Source organism: Protobothrops mucrosquamatus, unplaced genomic scaffold (assembly GCF_001527695.2).
Source record: "Protobothrops mucrosquamatus isolate PMUCROS unplaced genomic scaffold, P.Mucros_1.0 scaffold1023, whole genome shotgun sequence".
Lineage (NCBI taxonomy): Eukaryota > Metazoa > Chordata > Lepidosauria > Squamata > Viperidae > Protobothrops > Protobothrops mucrosquamatus.
Window position 1 is genome coordinate 1 of NW_015387258.1, and position 18278 is coordinate 18278.

Consider the following 18278-nt stretch of genomic DNA (forward strand, 5'->3'; position numbering starts at 1 on the left):
TTCCCTTTGGCCAAATATAGTTCTCACAAGTCTTTGCTGTTTAGAAGCGGATATATTCTAGAATTTTGAAAAAGTAGCGAAAGGGCACATAGGTTGCAAAGCGAACATAAATATCATAACCGTCAAACTATCTGCAGTCTGTTTGTTGCCCTTGAAAATAATCGATTTCTTTGACTTAACGATGTTCCTTGATTTCTAATTCTACCAAGGAGCCAGAACTAACAAGTAGCACCCAGTTTACATTAATAGATAGTATTTAAGAAAACTGTTGGAGTTATACAATGTTTTTGACTTGGAAATTTTCAACGAATGCAAAATTAAGAGCTTAATAGGCTCTTACGATAGCTTTCTTGCATTTGTTTTCTTCCAGTGTGTTTATGGGCCAATTCAAATTACTGTATTAGTTAACCTCTGCAGAGTGTGACCTTCATAACTAATTCAACACCTGCCCTGTGCTTAGCTTAAGGTCATCAGTAGAATCTCTTTCTTCAATCTAAATCCACAGATTTGCTCTGAAACAGCTGTCCTCCGGCGTTGAAATGCTCATTTAGAAAAGTAATCATCGCATCTTTTTATTTACAATTATTTACAATTGTTCTCTCAAGCGTTTTAGAAGTATGACTTTATTTATCTGGAAAAAAAAGACTTTAACTTTTCTCCAAGTAATCTATGGCTCAAATAGAAAAGTTATCTAAACCTTGCTGGTATTAAGGAAGTCAATGAATATTTATCCATCTATTATTGGATGGTAAGTGGGCTTCCTTTGGGGTCACTGGGGCGTAACCTGCAAGATAGTTTGAATTCTTAATGACTTGTTTGTTGCGCTGGGTTTTTTTTTAATTGGTACCTTGGTTTGTTTGCTGGATTTTAATGGTTATGATTTCTACAGTATTAAAAGTTTAATTATGTGCAGTAGCTAGAGCGGGGGTCTTCGAACTTGGCAACTTTAAGACTTGTGGACTTCAATTCCCAGAAGCTGAGGAATTCTGGGAGTTGAAGTCCACAAGTCTTAATTTGGAGACCTCTGAGCTAGAGACTTAGAGTCACTGAGTGTTTATAATCAAATTAAAAACAATTGCAGACTAAGCTCCCAACCGTTGTTCCTTTCCTCTATTTTCCAGAGCCTGTCCCTGCCTTTTCCTCCTGGCAGCGTAATGATTCTGATGAAGCTCACCTTTCCCCTCAGGCTGGACGCCTCATTCAGCAGCTTCTGGATGAAGACAGTGACCCATTGTTGTCCCCTCGCTTTTATAACTATGGGCAAAGTCAGCAGTACTTGGATGACACAGAAGTGCCTCCTTCCCCACCCAATTCTCATTCATTCATGAGGTAGGTTGGCGGCAGCATTCAGCACAGTCATTACTTGGGTAGGACATTACCTCCTTACCGAACTGCTCCAGAATTCCGGTCATCCATTTCTTCCAGCTGAGCCTAAACTCCTTCCCATGATGCTGCTTTCCATTTTTAGCAGATACTCAGTATGATAGGGTTTTAAACATAACTCAGTCTGCAATTCAGAATTCTCTGTGATTTAGAAGAGAGTCTGTTCTTGTCGGTTTTATTTTAAAGATCTCCCATGTTCCTTCATATTTTGCTCTAGCTCAGATTGTGGAAGGAAAAAGAAGGGTGGGTCCACATTTGGGAATGTTTAATTATGTAAATATAACATCCTGCAGGGGAGAAAAGAGGAACTACAAAAATACAAAGCTGGGATTTTGTTAAGAAAATGTTTTGCAAGTGATGGGTTGAAACTATTTCTCCACCAACGTGGAATATTGTACCCCATTTCATGATTGTACCATTTTATTTTGCTATGCATATAAACTAGGTTTTAAAAGCAAAGAATATCATTGATAATCTTTTAAAAAAATACATTAAATCTATGATCTCAACTGCCATCTTGATAGGTAATCTCAGTTTTAAGTCATGGAACAAAATGTAATAATATATAGTGATACCAAAGGAGGCAAACACAAGCCATCTGGAATCAAACATCCAACTTCTACCCAATAAACAGCATTGGTGTGTGTGTTAGTGTGTGTGTTAAATTTGGATTGCCAACAAAGAGTTAAATGATGTGTGTGTGTGTGTGTGTGTGATTGAATGTATACAAATTGATTGAACATAATGGCATGACTTTCATTCTAGGCGAAGAAGTTCTTCTTTGGGATCTTATGAAGATGACAATGAAGATTTGACACCAGCACAGTTGACTCGCAGGATTCAAGGACTGAAGAAAAAGATCAGGCGGTATGAAGACAAATTTGAAGAAGAGAGAAAGTATAGAGTAAGCTGACGAAAACTTTTTCCTTCAATCAAACAGCACTTTTCAGATTTTAATTTCTTTCCCAGTTATACCCAAATGGGATTTATCTGACCATCACTAGCAGTTGAATTGCTAAACAGCATAATCATTAAGCTGATTATCTAGCAGAAGAAACAACTGACTTATTATTAAGTAGCCATCCTTTTTTAACATTATTGGGGAAAAGCCCACTAAGCTCAACAAATAATTCATATCTAAGTAAAAGATGTATTTGATCAAGCTGCTAATCTCTTCAGATGACCTAGAAAGTGTATGTGCAATAGACACCTGTTCATTTTATTTATAGTGTGTTTTAGAGAGTGCATAAAGCAGTGATGGCGAAACTTTTAGAGACCTAGTGCCCAAACTGCAACCCAAAACCCACTTATATATTGTCTGGTGCCAGGTGGGCATGGCCCATTGGGTGGGTGTGACCCATTAGGTGGGCGTGGCCCATTGGGTGGGTGTGGCTTTGGTGGTCATGGCAGACTGGGTGGGACTAAAAAGTTCAATCAATTCCAACTTTGCGAGATCTTTTTGTTTCCCGCGAGAAGTTGAAATTGATTGATTGAACTTTTTTTTTTTTTGCACACAGCGGCAGAGGCCTAAAGCGAAAAGGTTTTATAAAACCCAGCTGAAGGCATAGGACTGGGGCGATGCACGCGTGCCCACAGAGAGGGCTCTGAGTGCCGCCTCTGGCACCCGTGCCATAGGTTCGCCACCACGGGCATAAAGCAATGAACTTTGTTTTTTAAAAAAACTAATATATACCTTTAATATATACCTCACTCAGAAAACTCAAGAATGTCTTTATATTATTATATATTTAATCATATTAAAGAAACCTGGAGGGGCGTATTTTGGGAAATCTGCCCATCTTTTGGGAAATTTTGTAAAAGTCCTGGAATAAATGTGTTTATTTACAAGCCTTGGTTTCAGTTCCTTCATTGACAAAAATTCCTTGTTCCTATTTGCTTCCCCCTCTCGGACAGCCTTCTCACAGTGACAAAGCAGCCAATCTCGAGGTGCTGAAATGGACAAATGACCTTGCAAAGTTTAGAAAGCAACTAAAAGGTGAGCATTAAGGAAGTGGCAACACTTCCTTGTTTAGAGTTGGACTTACCTGCATTTTCTTTCTGTTGCCTGTCATTAAAAATACTTTTTTTCCCTTCCTTGCCCAAAACTAGAATCAAAACTGAAAATGTCAGAAGAAGATCTGGCTCCTATGACTCGCCAACGTAGCAATACACTCCCCAAAAGTTTTGGCTCTCAGCTGGAGAAAGAGGAAGAGAAGCAAGAGGTTTCTGATAAATCATCTAAGCCTTTAGTGGAGGCAACTTTGGAATCCATGCAGAAGAAGCTCCAAGAGAAAAGGGCAGAAGCAAGTCGACCTGAGGACATTAAGGTACACTTAAGAAAAGAGCAAGAAAAAATAATAATTAAAAAAAATCCCACACAATTATTAAGATCCTGAAGTGGTGTGCATACAGAGATGATTGAGGTGCTAATTAAAAAATGCCAATTTAGAATTATATTAAGGCTGTTTGCAGTATCCCTATGGAATAGCATAAAGGCTGTTTGCAGTATCCCTATGGAATAGCATAAAGTTCTAGTGCAGAGGTGTCAAACTCAATTTCATTGAGGGCCGCATCAGCATTGCGGTTGCCCTCGGGGCCGGGTGGGTGTGGCCACTCTACATCGTTCACGTCAAGGGTGCCTGTGGGGGCCTGGGCAGGAGTGGGACAGTCTCTGGCAGAAAGGGATGGGACTAGGGCAAGTGCCAAGGCATGGTCCACTGGAGGAGCCTCACTGTTTCTCTCAGGCCATGCGCGGGGAGGCTTATGGAGCTAAGACTGAATGCGTTTCAGCATAGATGGCCACCACAAAATTGTACATTGGCTCCCGGCCGGCCAGGGCCAAGGCAGCGAGGGGCGTTCCCTCACTGTTTCCAGGATGGCTTCGCGAGCCACATGAAACCACTTCGCGGGCCGCATCCAGCCCCCGGGCCTTGTGTTTGACATGTCTGTTCTAGTGTGAGAGGGTGAATAAAGGATATTGAAGGATATTTCTTCTAAATCATACAATTGTTTGCAAAAGGTCCCAGTTAAGTGATGCAAAACTGTAGTATGATCCCAGTGTGTTCCATTTTTTTTCTCCCAAAGTGGCAGCAGTTTGCCCAAAACAGAAAGTTTCTGTAGAGTTTTAGACAACATCTGTTCTTGAAACCCATTTATTTGGAACCCTGTGAACCTCTTTCTGTCCCGGAAGATTCATGGAAGAACATTCAGATTCCATTTCAGGAATGGACTATGCTGTTCTGCACTTAATTTGTGATTCAATCTTTCAGCCTAAACACTGTCATCTTTAAAAGGTTTCATAGAAATGCTGAATGTAATCTAAATAGATTTCTGTAGGCGTTATGGAGTAAATGGTTATTTGAAGGTCTACAATACATATTTGAGAACTACAGTGTCAGTGATTGTACTGCTCTCAATTATTTTGTTAAGGGTAGGAAGACGACCTTTGGCAGATCTCTTAGGGTTTTGTTTCCAGACAATGAAAACGACCTTGGCTGTACTGCAGATACTGATGGGTTGAAGGCAGTGTCATTGCTGCAGTTACAAATTTCTTTCCAATCTTTAATACAATCTCTTACCTTTTGCTGGACCCACAGGAAGGAAAGAATAGGGCTGGTATATAAGGTCCTGTCACCACTCTATGTCCTCAAGGCTACCATCAGCTATTCTTATCATACACGATGAAGGGGAATTAAAAACAGCATCAGCATTCTCAGTTGTTCCCAGAAATGTGTCTCAATCTTGTGAAGGACTATCACACATGCCTAATTACTTCAAAACAGAACTATTAAATTACTAGCTTAGTTTTCCAGCGGTTTTCTAAAGTAGCTTGACATGTAGTCATTTAAGTGGAAGTTTGATTGTTTACGGTTCCAGACTACTGCGTGTTTTTATTTTTTTGTGGTGTATGTCTTTTATCCATTTTTATTGTAAGCTATTCCAAGTCATGTATGTGAGACAGTTATATAAATCCAGTAAATAAATGTATGACTGATTTTTCTGCTCAGTAGATGCCCACCAGTATAAGCTAATGGAAGATGTTTCGTGCCACAGAGACCACTGAGCTAAATAACTGAAGATGCAGGACTAGTCTTTCAAAGGGAGTGCTGTCCTTCTGGACCACATGAACATTGCAGTCTAGGGCAAAAGCAACATCATCAACTTTTCATCTATTAAGCCTTTTTTATTGACTTTTATCCACGTTGCTTGCCAAATTCAGTACTCGACATTGCAGCATTCTGATGTTTGCCTTTCAATTTGACAAGTACTGTAGTTACTCAACCTCACCTTCTAGAACAGTGTTTCTCAACCTTGACAATTTTAAGGCATGTGGACTTCAACTCCCAGAATTCCACAGCCAGCATTGCTGGCTGTGGAATTCTGGGAGTTGAAGTCCACATGCCTTAAAATTGTCAAGGTTGAGAAACACTGTTCTAGAACCAACCACCCAACATTAATATTAAGTATCTCCTGCTCTAATCCATCTCTCAAGAAAGCAGTCGAAATATAATGGTATAGGAAATTGTCAATATATCAAGGAGAATTAATAAGGCAGATATCCTGCAGGCCCAAGTCTCAAGACCATCCTCATATATTGTTTCTTTCAGAAGAGCTAAAATATTCTTACAAGAGATTTATCACTTATTTTCACTGACCCACCCAATGAGCCCTTTTCTTGACCTTCTTCTTGAAAATCCTGGTCAGGAAGCCACATTTTTCAAAGAATTTTGTTCACATCCTTAGACCTAACAAAAAAAAAGAAAAGCTACCAATAACACCAGTCCATGCAGAATTCCGTGCATATTGATTAATGTATTAATTAACTGCATTTAATTTATTATTAGCTGCCTCAGTGGAGAAGCAATTCTAGGGGATGTACAGAGATAAAGGAACAGTTTAAAATAGACTCAAGATAGCCACTGATTAGCACAGTGGTTCTCAACCTGTGGGTCGGGACCCCATTTGGGGTCGATCGACCATTTCATGGGGGTCGCCAAGAAAGGCTGTCCGCCATTTTTTTTGTCCGCCATTTTTTTTCCCTTTTCCGGCGGGTGCCTTATCTCCCTTGGGCTGGGCTAGCTGGTGGTCGGCCTGCTCTGTCTCTGCCGCTTGCCAGATACGCCTCGGCCGGCGCAGGGGGCGGAACCACACATGCGCGGCGCTCCCGGGCAGGGAAAGTCCTCGACTTACAACCGGTTGGGTAGTCCTCAACTTACGACCGGTTTAGTCCTCGACTTACGACCGGTTTAGTCCTCGACTTATGACCGGTTGGGGGTTGCGGCATTAAAAAGGTTGAGAACCACTGATCTATATATATATATTTCTATCCCACTCTGCTTACATGGAAGCTTTTCCTTGATTTTAAGCTAGCTGGGGCTGTGCACATCCGCATGCGCGGCGCTCCCGGGCAGAGAAAGTCCTCGACTTACGACCGGTTTAGTCCTCGACTTACGACCGGTTGGGGTCGCGGCATTAAAAAGGTTGAGAACCACTGGATTAGTAAATAAAAAACTCGGGGATGGGAAGCAGCAGTACAAACAACATACTGTATCACACTGTTCCTCTACTTTTTTGTCTGTCCTTCCTGTACCCAGGATATGACTCGAGATGAGATAGCATCAGAGAAAGTGGCCCTTCAAAAATCCCTCCTCTATTATGAAAGCATCCATGGAAGACCGGTAAGTATAGTAATTTTTGTAACAAACGGGCTCAGCATTTGGGTAAATGCAAATGTCCAGTTGTTGAATGTGAGAACAGGTCCTCTGTTCTTTGAACTATGCACAGAAAAGTAGCAAGACAGAAATGATGATGACTGGCTAGGTATTAATCTGTCCAGTAATTATAATCATTGCAAAGTGTTTAGATAAAGAGAGATTCAGGACCAGACCTTGAGCTTGGATGTGAAAGATAACAAGGTTATTTTCCTTTTCAAGGAATTAATAAAAATGAAACCGGTTTAGAACTACAGGCCTGAATGATAAAAATTTCCATTTAAACTGATAACTATGACGATGATAAATGCAAGAATTTAAAGTATGATTCTGTATTGTTGCAGTTGTGTTACTTAAATTCCACATCCGATACCATGCATATATAGATCTTACTTAGCAAATAATAATAGGGGCAAACAATTACATACCCAAAGAGTAGAAATCGAGTCCGGTGAGATAATAGGAAAGAAAGGGTGCTAAGAGCTAGTATAATGCCATTAAGTTTGTGTTATACCATTTCATTCCTTATCAGTAGCTCTTGTGCCCAGCCCTACCCTTCATAAGGGGATAATAGAAAGTAGATTATCCCTTTTTTCACAAGAGATTCCATAGAAAACAGAGTCTGTGCTGTAAAAATGTGAATGATTACTAGCGGTAAATAGTTCTCTTTGCTGAAATCTGGCAACTTCCAAGACTTTTGCAACCCATACCCAGATATGGGTATGAGCCGTGGTAGCGCAGTGGTTAGAATGCAGTACTGCAGGCTAATTTTGCTGACTGCCGGCTGACTGCAGTTCAGTAGTTCGATTCTCACCAGCTCAAGGTTGACTCAGCCTTCCATCCTTCTGAGGTCGGTAAAATGAGGACCCAGATTGTTGGGGGCAATAGGCTGACTCTGTAAACCGCTTAGAGAGGGCTGTGAAGCGGTATGTAAGTGCTATTGCTATTGCTTTAGCAAAACCTACCTACCACCAACACCAACATTCAGGCAATTTTCTCCTTTTCAGGTAACAAAACATGAACGGCAAACTATGAAGCCCCTCTACGACAGATACCGCTTGATCAAGCAGATCCTCTCCAGGGCAAACTGTATTCCCATTATCGTGAGTGTAAACCGAATGTTTTGATTATTGCACTTGCATTTTCTTAGCCAGCAGGGAAGAGAGACCACCTTGTTGCTCGCAGTCCACATCTCCTCTGTAGTAACAGCCAGATAATTACATGTATACCTGCACAATATGAAAAGAAATACAGGTGCGCTAGCAGCTACTTAGGTCAGCGCTGTCAACAGCATTTCCCAGTAAGGAGTCTGCTCTAATGAACTGATTGGACAAGATGTGGTTTCTTTTGGGTTATCACTTATACCCATGGCAAAGCCAGGTTTCTTCTACATGTGAACCATGAATTGTCAAAAGATGTCTGTTCTGCATTGGCCATGCATTCTGGCAGATCCATTCGTTTTTGCAAGGTCTTAAGGGACAAAAGCTCCTAACTGGGAAAAAATTTAAAGCTCTATTTTACTATGTTGCATGATCTAGGACAGAAATCCCCAGCACTGTAAGCTGGGGACATGTTTGGAATTGTAAGAACATAAAATGCTGGCAGGAAGGAGATCAATACACTATTAGACGTAGAACAAACTAGTAAAGTTTCTCCCCACCATTAATACTTGTCTGTTTTTTTGTTTTTGTTTTTTCCCACCTGGGCAGGAGAAAATACTTCCAAATAAAGCTGTTTTTTTCCTTAGAATATCTCCAAGAACTACAGCATATGCTGAAAGAAGGGCCTTTGTTTTGCCATGCATTCGCTTTCAATTTATTTTGTGTTTTCATTAGAAGCATTTGAAAATGAGAGCCAGGAAGTCTGATAAGCACCAATAAAATCTAGGATGAATTTCTCAGAACAGAATCATAGAATTAGACATTAGACATTAGATCCCTGAGCACAGCCTCTGTCCAATGCAAGAAGACAAACTGAAGGATTGTCTGTTGAGCTTCCACGATAAAATGGAGCTCACTATTTATCTGGGCAATTAGTTCTACTGTCAAACTATTTTTTTACTTCAGAAATCTTTTTAAACCTTCAACCAGAATCTCCTTTCCTGTCATTTAAATCCATTGTTTGGGATCCTTCCCTCTGGAATGAGAAAACATGCCTGTCTGATACCCTTTCAGGTATCTGAAGACATTATATCCTCCTTCAGTCCTGTACGCAAGGCTAAAGAAGGCAGCTGCTTCAATTTCTTTTCATAAGTCTTTGTTTATAGTATTCTTAACATTTTTGTTACCTTTCTCTGAACCAGTTTCAATTTCTTGGAGCCTTGAAAGTCAGCTTCTCAGAATTAGTAGCAGAAATCAGATTTTAGCAAAGCAAAATAGAAAAGTATGATTGCTTCCAGTCGTTCGGAAATTATATATCTTTGGATGTACCTCAAAGTTGCATTTTTCCTTATTTGCTGCCACATCGCGCAGCTAACTCCACTTTAACCATTTGGACTTTCCTTTTACTTAAAATCCCCATCTTGGTCCATTAGAAAGAAGTCCTGTCTTATTAGAGAAGTCCCCGAGAATCTTTGAAACTCCTGCCACCATCCAAATCTCCAAACTTAGGCTTGTTGACTTGTCTATGTCATTTTGCCATGTGGTTGTTGTATACTAATGGTCTCCCAACTTTCTGGCTTGGCGGACTGGAGGGGAGGGAAAGGGGATGGGTTTGTGCACACATATCTCTTTCACAAGTGCAGCTTCACGTGCACGCACACTTGCTCACCACTTCCACAGCCTGGTTCTAAGCAAGCTGTGGCCACAGACCGGGGAGGTTGGCGACCCCTGTTGTATACTGTAAGAAAGGCTTTCTATGGTATAATATATGAAAAGCATGATGGGGAATCATTTTCTGTTCTGCATTGAATGGCCTAGAATACAAATACTCTCATTTATTGGCTTAGATTAGAACAGCGGTTCTCAACCTATGGGTCGTGACCCCATTTGGGGTCAATCGACCATTTCACAGGGGTCGCCAAGCAAGGCTGTCCGCCATTTTCCCCTTTTCCGGTGGGTGCCTTACCTCCCTTGGGCTGGGCAGCTGGTGGTCGGCGTGCTCCATCTCTGCCGCTTGCCAGCTACGCCTCGGCTGGCACAGGGGGCGGAACCACGCATGCGCGGCGCTCCCGGCCAGGGAAAGTCCTCGACTTACGACCGGTTGGGTAGTCCTCGACTTACGACCGGTTTAGTCCTCAACTTACAACCGGTTTAGTCCTCGACTTACGACCGGTTTAGTCCTCGACTTACGACCGGTTTAGTCCTCGACTTACGACCGGTTTAGTCCTCGACTTACGACCGGTTGGGGGTCGCGGCATTAAAAAGGTTGAGAACCACTGGATTAGAATAACAATACCGTAACTATTATGTGGATGTGGGAATGAATGTGCTGTAGGTTGTGGGGAGAGAATAAGGTGGAAAAGAAAGGGGTTGTAACAAAATCAATTTGGATATCTATTTGCAGGGTTCTCCCTCTAGCAAGCGGAGAAGTCCTTTGCTACAGCCAATAATTGAAGGAGAAACTGCTTCCTTCTTCAAAGAGATAAAGGTGAATCAAAAGTGGGATTTCTCGCTCCCCTCCCACATTAATTCGTTTGTTCAACTTACATCAGTTCTCCTCCTCCACTGTGGGTGATGATGATGCTCTTCCTTCATCTCCATGTTTCCAGGAAGCAAATTCAGTAGAAGAGAATATTTGCAACTCAGGGTTTAACTGTGGGGTCCTTGGTGCTCTCTGAGCTTGGTTGTTTTCATGTAGACCAGGGGTAGTCAACCTTGGCTCTTTTATGACTCGTGGACTTCAATTCCCAGAATTCCTGAGCCAGCTTAGCTGGCTCAGGAATTCTGGGAGTTGAAGTCCACGAGTCATAAAAGAGCCAAGGTTGACTACCCCTGATGTAGACATATCATTACCACACTAGGTAACCAAGGACATCACAGCAAAATCTATAGCTCTTTTTCACTGTTTGCCCACATTATTGTACTGACTGCTTTTACAATGTACTTCAGTTGTAACAGTTTTCTATCTTAATTCCTGGATTTCTAAAATCATCCCACCCATGGAAGCTAGAGATCAATTAATACAGTCTGCTTTAGAAAATTGTTTTATTTAGTGATATACTGCAATTTCACAGTTCCCCTAGACTTTTAAGCTATGTAATTAGTGCAAGACCCAAGTTTGTCTAGAAGACTGTTCTGGGAATCTATTTTTTTTAAAAAAAATCTTCATGCTTTTATTTGTTGATTCGCTACCAGTGTAAGAAATAACCTCTTTGCAGTTCTGCCTAACCACATTCGCCCACTACAAAAGGACATATCTGGCAATAATATGATATAAATGGTTGTGTTGTCCTCTCCCTTCCCCAACATGGATGTCCTCCAAATCTGAATCCTTCAGAATTTTCCAAAGTAGACATGCTGGGTGTAGAATTACAAGAATTAAAATCTATCCAACAGTGTCTAAATTGGGAAGACTGGAATAGGCAATGCCAGTCTAGATGAATAAATCCTAGTTCACTGAAACACTTCCTATGTTCAAGGTCTCTATTTAGGGATGGAAACATCTGCCTTCTTTTAAGCATTGTTCAGTTCCTAGAAATAGATTATTTGACAATTAAATGTGGCCACAATATAAATACTAGGTTCAGATAACCCAAACTGAAGGTATATTTTTGGTGCTGTCTAAGTACTGTGTGGCCTTTTCACTTGCTGGATTCCAGCTGGCAAAAGAAAACAAAACATTTGTACACCCTTAAGAATTGGAAAAAAGTCTGGGCAATGTTAGTGTGTTGTTATTGTTGTTGTCACGAAGTCACAAAGTCGTGCCTGACTCTCCATGACCCTATGCCCCACAGCACACCAGGCCCCCCTGTCCTCCACTATTTCCTGGAGTTCACCCAAACCCATGCCCACTGCCCTCTCTATCGGCCTACTAGCTTCTTTGCAAATCTTAGCAATGTTAGTTGTATATTTACATATGACACTTTTCTTCCTGGTTCAGACAATCCCAGCTATTTAGAAAGCATGCTAAAGAAGATCCATAAGGTAGCAACACAAGAGACTGCCCTTTCCCATGCTATATTTGAAAGTATTTGGTCTATGCATTTTTTTTAATATTTTCAATTTTGATAATGCACGTCTATCAGAGACTAATAGCCATTGAAATCAAAATCTCTTCACAGGAGGAAGAGGATGGCTCTGAGGACGACAGCAGTGTGAAACCAGATTTCACAGTCACAATAAAATCTGACTTTGGCGTACGAAGTTTTTTGGACCAACTAGAAGATGATGGCTTCATTTCTCCAGTGGATGATAGGATCCCTTCAAAAAGCAGCCAGGACATGGGATTGTCAAATCTTCATGCTGCTTCTATGTATGTCATTTTTTTTAGTAATCAACTTCATGTTCTGGGTATAGATTTTTTTTGATTTTTTTTTTTAGTTTGGCTAAGATGTTACTAAACTTTCACAGTGACATGTGGTGAAATTCCTGGCATTTATTGACCGCTCAGCCAAATCTTGCATTTCAGTTTTACCTTGAGAGGGAGTAGACAATGTCCTTGTGGAAATCCCCACTCTCACATCTCATGCAGGGGGCAGAATTGAAAAAGCTCTGATACAAATACAATTTGCATGCATTGGACAAGTGGCCATTGCTTTAACTGCACTAGTCAGCCTATTTCTGTTCAAAATTGACTCTTATTAGTGTGTCGCAGCAAAAAAAAAAAAAAGCCTGACATTTTTCCCTGAAAACTTAGCAAAACAGGGGAAAAGTTGCAACAATGGAATGGAATGGAGTGGAGTGGAATTTCAAGTCAGCTGAATTTTAGTCTTAATTTTTTTGCTTTTAATCAACTATGATTAACTTTGTGTAACTCAACAGGCACTTGTTAAGTTAGCTAACTATGAATGGAATTGTGGAGTTAACTGAATTATGACATTGAGATTTGTGCTACTGAAGTCTCAAATTCCACAGGCTTCAATATGACAATTTAATGATATGAGACGACAGTTTAACAGACTTAAAGTATAAAACACTTTGCTACATTCTCATTCTGGAGTATTAAAATTTTTATTTCTTAAAGAGTAAGCCACACATTTTCTTTTTTTCTGACAAACGCAATACTTGGGAGAAATGTATCTTTTCCACCTTGTTTTCATGCTTGTTGGGTTTTTTGTCTCTTTTTAATACTGGGCTGCCTGTTTTTTCTTTCATTTTGTAGGCGTGAACTTGTGGAGCAGCTTCAAGAAGTGAGGGAAGATAAAAAGAGGATCAGAAAAAAATTGAGAGATTTTGAAGACAATTTTTTCCGACAAAATGGAAGGTAACTTGCCATCCTCTTCTTTTAACCCCAACCCTGGACTAATTCATGTTGCGTGTTGTATTATTTTTAACTTCTTGCAAAGGCTCTGCTTACTAATCTTTGGTTTTTCCTCTCTGCCATATTTCTAAACTTCTAAAGTAAAGATCCTTTGGATTCTTGTTGGCTGACCAAAGGCCTCTGGAATGGTCAAAAGCAGGAGAGAGAAAAAGACATTACTCCCTTCTCACATTTTACCCTGAAGGTGGCATTTAAAGCTGTACTGCCCCCAAACAAGAGATGGCATTGAGTATTAATTGCCTTTGGTAGAGCTGTCCTCCATAAATTGTTCAGTCCCTTTTTAATGCTATCCAACCAAGCTCTATCTTGAGTTAATGAATTCCACTGGTCTGAGTATCAGAAGATTGTAATAATGTATGGAACAGGCTTAAAACATAAATCCCTTCACTTAGAGCAGGGCATTGCAACCTTTTCACCCATTGTACCACTTTTAGGATATGGCAATATCCAAGTACCACCAGTCGCCTAGCAAGGTGTCAAAAACTTGATGACCCCCCCCCCAAAAAAGGAAAAAAGTGATAAAGTACAGATAGTCCTCGACTTACAACAGTTCGCTTAGTGACTGTTCGAAGTTACAATGGCACTGAAAAAAGTGCCCCCCCCAAGCCACAGCTGAGCAAGGCACCTGCCTGCCCACTCTGCGGCGCTCTTCCTCCTGTCCGAGGTTTTCATTGTTGTGAGCATTTCTGTTGAGGATTGGCAGCAGGGTGGGGTAGGGGGGGTGTTTGGGTTTTATTCCCCCCATCTACTGGGTGGTTGCAGCAGGTTTTGGTCACTTCACATGACCCTGAGACACTGTGATCGTCATAAATATGAATCAGTTGCCAAGCATCTGAATGTAAATCACAAGACCCTGGAGAGGCTGCAACATTCCAGCTGATCGGCGCTTCTTCTGGGCTCAGCAGAAGCGCCAGGATCAGCGCCGAGCTCCAGCTGGAGCCTGGCGCTGATCCTGGTGCTTCCACTAACCCCTAACAGCCCCGCAGCTCCAGCCATCTCTTGCTCAGGCTTGTGCAGTGCTGCTCCGGTTCAGCTCATTCCCCTCCCCCGCTACCACTTTACTAGGATGGTCGCGTACCACCTGCCAGGTGCCAATGTACCACAGGTGGTACCCGTACCACTGGTTGAAAAGCCCTGACTTAGAGTGTGTGCATCTCAAAATTGCAATACAGGGAACTAGAGATTTTGTTTGTTAAGGAGCCAGCAATGCTCTTTGCACTAGCTGGCAAACCAACAAATGTTCAGGGAAAATGTGTCTTGTCCACCTTTGCTTACCTGCTCTGCTTGTTGCTAGTTTTTTTTTATAGGGATTGTCATAACTGTCTTTCTAGGAATGCAGTAGAGGATATTAATATCCAGAAGATCTACAGATAGTCCTTGACTTACGCCCACAATTGAGGCCGACATTTCTATTGCTCACTTAGCAATTAAATTAAATGAGTTTTGCCCCATTTTACAATCTTTCTTGCCACAGTTGCTAAGTGAATCCCTGCAGAGGTTAAATTAGTAACGTGATTGTGAAGCCAATCTGGCCTCTCCGTTGATTTTGCTTGTCAGAAGGTCACAAAAGATGATCGTGTGACCCCGTGACACGGCAACCATCATAAATTTGAACCAGTTACCAAGCATCCGCACTTTGATCGTGTGACCATGGGGAAGTTGCAGTGGTCATAAGTGTGAAAAACGGTTGTCACTGTTTTCAGTGCCATTGTGATTTTGAACGTTCGCTAAACGAATGGTTGTAAGTCAAGGACTACCTGTACTTCCTTTCACTAAAGGATTGGACCCACACTTGAATTTTCCTTTTTTTAAAATTCCCTAAAGCAGTGGTGGCGAACCTATGGCACGCGTGCCAGAGGCGGCACTCAGAGCCCTCTGTGGGCACGCACGCCATTGTCCCACCCCTGCCTCCCCCCACGGCCCCTTCCTCACCAGCAGTCGCCCCTGGGTGCGGCCTGCGCAGAGCAGCGCAGCCAAGAACATGGCAGCCAGGCAGCAGGGACAAGACTCCACCTTCGCGCCCCGATGTGCGCAGATGATGCTGCTAGGTGTGGGTGGAGGGCATGGCTGCCATGGCATTGCAGGGCCGCCTGGGTGATCTGTGGCGGGCCGTGGAGGCAGTGGGTGGCCCTGAGAGTGGGCGGGGGCAGACCAGGGGGTGGAGCAGGGGCAGGTGGCGGAGCAGGTGGGTGGGTCGGGGGGCGAGGTGGTTTTTGGGCACTCGGTCTCTAAAAGGTTCGCCATCACTGCCCTAAAGCATTTTCCCACCTCCCCATCCAGGACGTGCTAAGTTTACTCTTCTGTTTCCTCTCATTGCAAAAGTTGTAAAATATGCCTTTAAGGACATAATCCTATACAGGAAGCTGATAATATTTCATCTGGTTGTGCTTTTTAGAAACGTCCAGAAAGAAGACCGTGTTCCCATGGCCGAAGAATATAATGAATACAAGCAGGTTAAGGCCAAACTGAGGCTGCTGGAGGTCCTCATCAGCAAAAGAGATTTAAGCTCCAAGATCATGTAATAAAGCTACGCTGGATTTGCCAGTAATGTTAAGGTGTTGATGCAGCCAAAACCACAAAGGACTCAGCAAGAGCCTAATACCACAAAGGGCTTTAGTGGCTCTCCCTGACTGTGGCCGGCAGAAGATGATGGGGTATGAAGGAGGGAGGGTCCTGCATCTTTCTTCAGACTTGTGACCTGTTCTGCCATCTGGGCTGGCAAGACCGGGAGGGTGTTGACCTACTAAAAAAGACTCTGTTCCACATGGTTCCTTTTGCTTCCATCAGTTGGTGACCTGCATTTGCTTGGACTAAAAAAAAAAAAAGACCTCAGTTTTTATCTTCTTTGGAGCATCAGTGTAAAAAAGGTGATCTAGTTTGAGTTCTCATGAATCTCCAAATAATTGCCTGTAATTTTCAGACCAATAAAACAATCAGGTCTGTTCTAATAGGATATATGTTCTGAGACAATTCTGAGAGGGGAGCTAGGTCCCTCTTGTTATCTCATATTTGAGTGCAGGGTTTTCGTTGTTACTGTTGGTACGTAGTTCTTGTAACAGGCTCCAACTGAAAAGTTGAATTGGCAATTGGTGGAGAACTGTTAAGTGTGACTGCCTTGGCTTTTTAATACGGCTCCTTTTTAAAAAAAAAAAAAGAAAACACACTTTCTTACTAATGAACTTTTCAGAAATGCTATTACACAACTCCTACATCTGTTTGAGCTGGAAGAAAGAAAAAATTGTGGAAAGTGGACCTTGGAGAAATTGGGCTTAGTTAATGGGACCGTCCTCAAGAGTAGGAAGATAAGGAGTGCAATGATCTTGGTAGCCAAGGTATTCTGATATAATTGTGGGTTTCAGACAATGTCTGGAAAGGGTTTATCATACTTTGTCCTTGAAGTAAAGATCGGGAATAATTGGACAAGCATCTTTAAAAGGCAGAAGATTATCATGAGTTTTCTTCTGCAGTAATGATGTTTCTGTGATCCGCTCTTGACTTGTGTCAGACCGTAATGGAATCCAGTTTATTGGTGCCCTGCAATATTTCTGAGAATTTTCTCCTTCATATTACTGTGGCAAATGTGCTGAGATTTTTCAGCAGATCAATTTAATGCAAAAGGTTTCCCTATGATTAGAAAGCATCAAAATGTCTAGACTGTGGACTTTAAAATTAATGACAATGACAGTTTGTCTCATACCCTTATAATTTTTGTACCCCAGATAGCTGAATTTCTATTCATATTTCGTTGAAGCTCTGTATGGCTTTGACGTTGCTGTACACTTTCAAATCTCTTGAGCAAAATGGTAGGGAGTAGAACAATGCACTTTAGAAAGAAACATATATTTTTTTAGAAAATGAAAAAAAACAGAATTTTTTAAAAAAATAACCAAATATGTACCTAAATAAAGGAAAAAAAACATTTCATCTACCTGACTTTTCTGTTATGCCATTTTTAAAGGAAAAATATGTCTTAAAAACCTTAAGATTTGACTAGACAAGTAGGGAGCTAATTGGAAATTCTGTTTATTGTAATAGATGCATACCTTATGAGGCACCAGCATTAGGGAATTTTTATATGTGTGTTTGATACCATGAATAATATCAGCATTTAACACAAATGATTTCCACCCTGAAAATCAAACTGAGTTAAAAAATATAATTGTCAAATCTAAAACTATTAATTTAATGCTCAACCAAACAACCAAAACAATTGAAATGTTTGGACCCAAATGAATGCAACATACCTAAAGATTCAAAAATCTAATTCTGTAGGCTTAGAGTAGCTTTAGCCTTTTTTTCTCAACAATTAGCCCGTTGTAGCACATAATAAGCTACTTGTGAAAGCAAATACACTGTCAAATGAAGAATAAAAGGAAACTCTTTGTAGTCTAATAATAAGTCCTTTAGCATAACTCTATATAAAACTCCCTTTTTACAACCCTGTAATCACTTAATTCAGGGTAGAGTCTGGGCAACTGGATAGAGCTGAGCATTTACTGGCTGGATGCCCTTCCTGACGCCATGTAGAGTTCACAGCAGACATTTTTGCTTTGCGCCCTAGGAAACAAACATCTGCCGCTACCTGGGATTGAACTCTCAACCTTCCCACGCCACTCAGCATAACACTATATATTAACCCCAAATATTTCATGAATTCACTGAGATGTGCTATCCGCTAAGTATTAGAGAATTAACAGGAGTAGTTATTTTCATATTTCATTGTTTTTAACCTGATCTTTCCTTACCCAAATTACTGTTTGTATG

At 41.3% G+C, this 18278-nt stretch overlaps 1 protein-coding gene across 1 annotated transcript; it reads left to right on the forward strand.

Annotated features, from left to right (window-relative positions):
- Positions 1-1121: 1121 nt before the first annotated feature.
- FAM13A (family with sequence similarity 13 member A) lies at positions 1122-16462 on the forward strand (the record flags this gene model as incomplete). The annotated part of the gene is made up of 10 exons (XM_015819945.1): positions 1122-1329; positions 2149-2287; positions 3298-3379; positions 3493-3710; positions 6978-7061; positions 8102-8197; positions 10599-10682; positions 12316-12506; positions 13356-13457; positions 15910-16462. Coding segments are annotated over 10 exons (1331 nt in total), but the record flags the coding sequence as incomplete, so codon positions are not given.
- Between the last annotated feature and the right edge of the window lie 1816 nt (positions 16463-18278).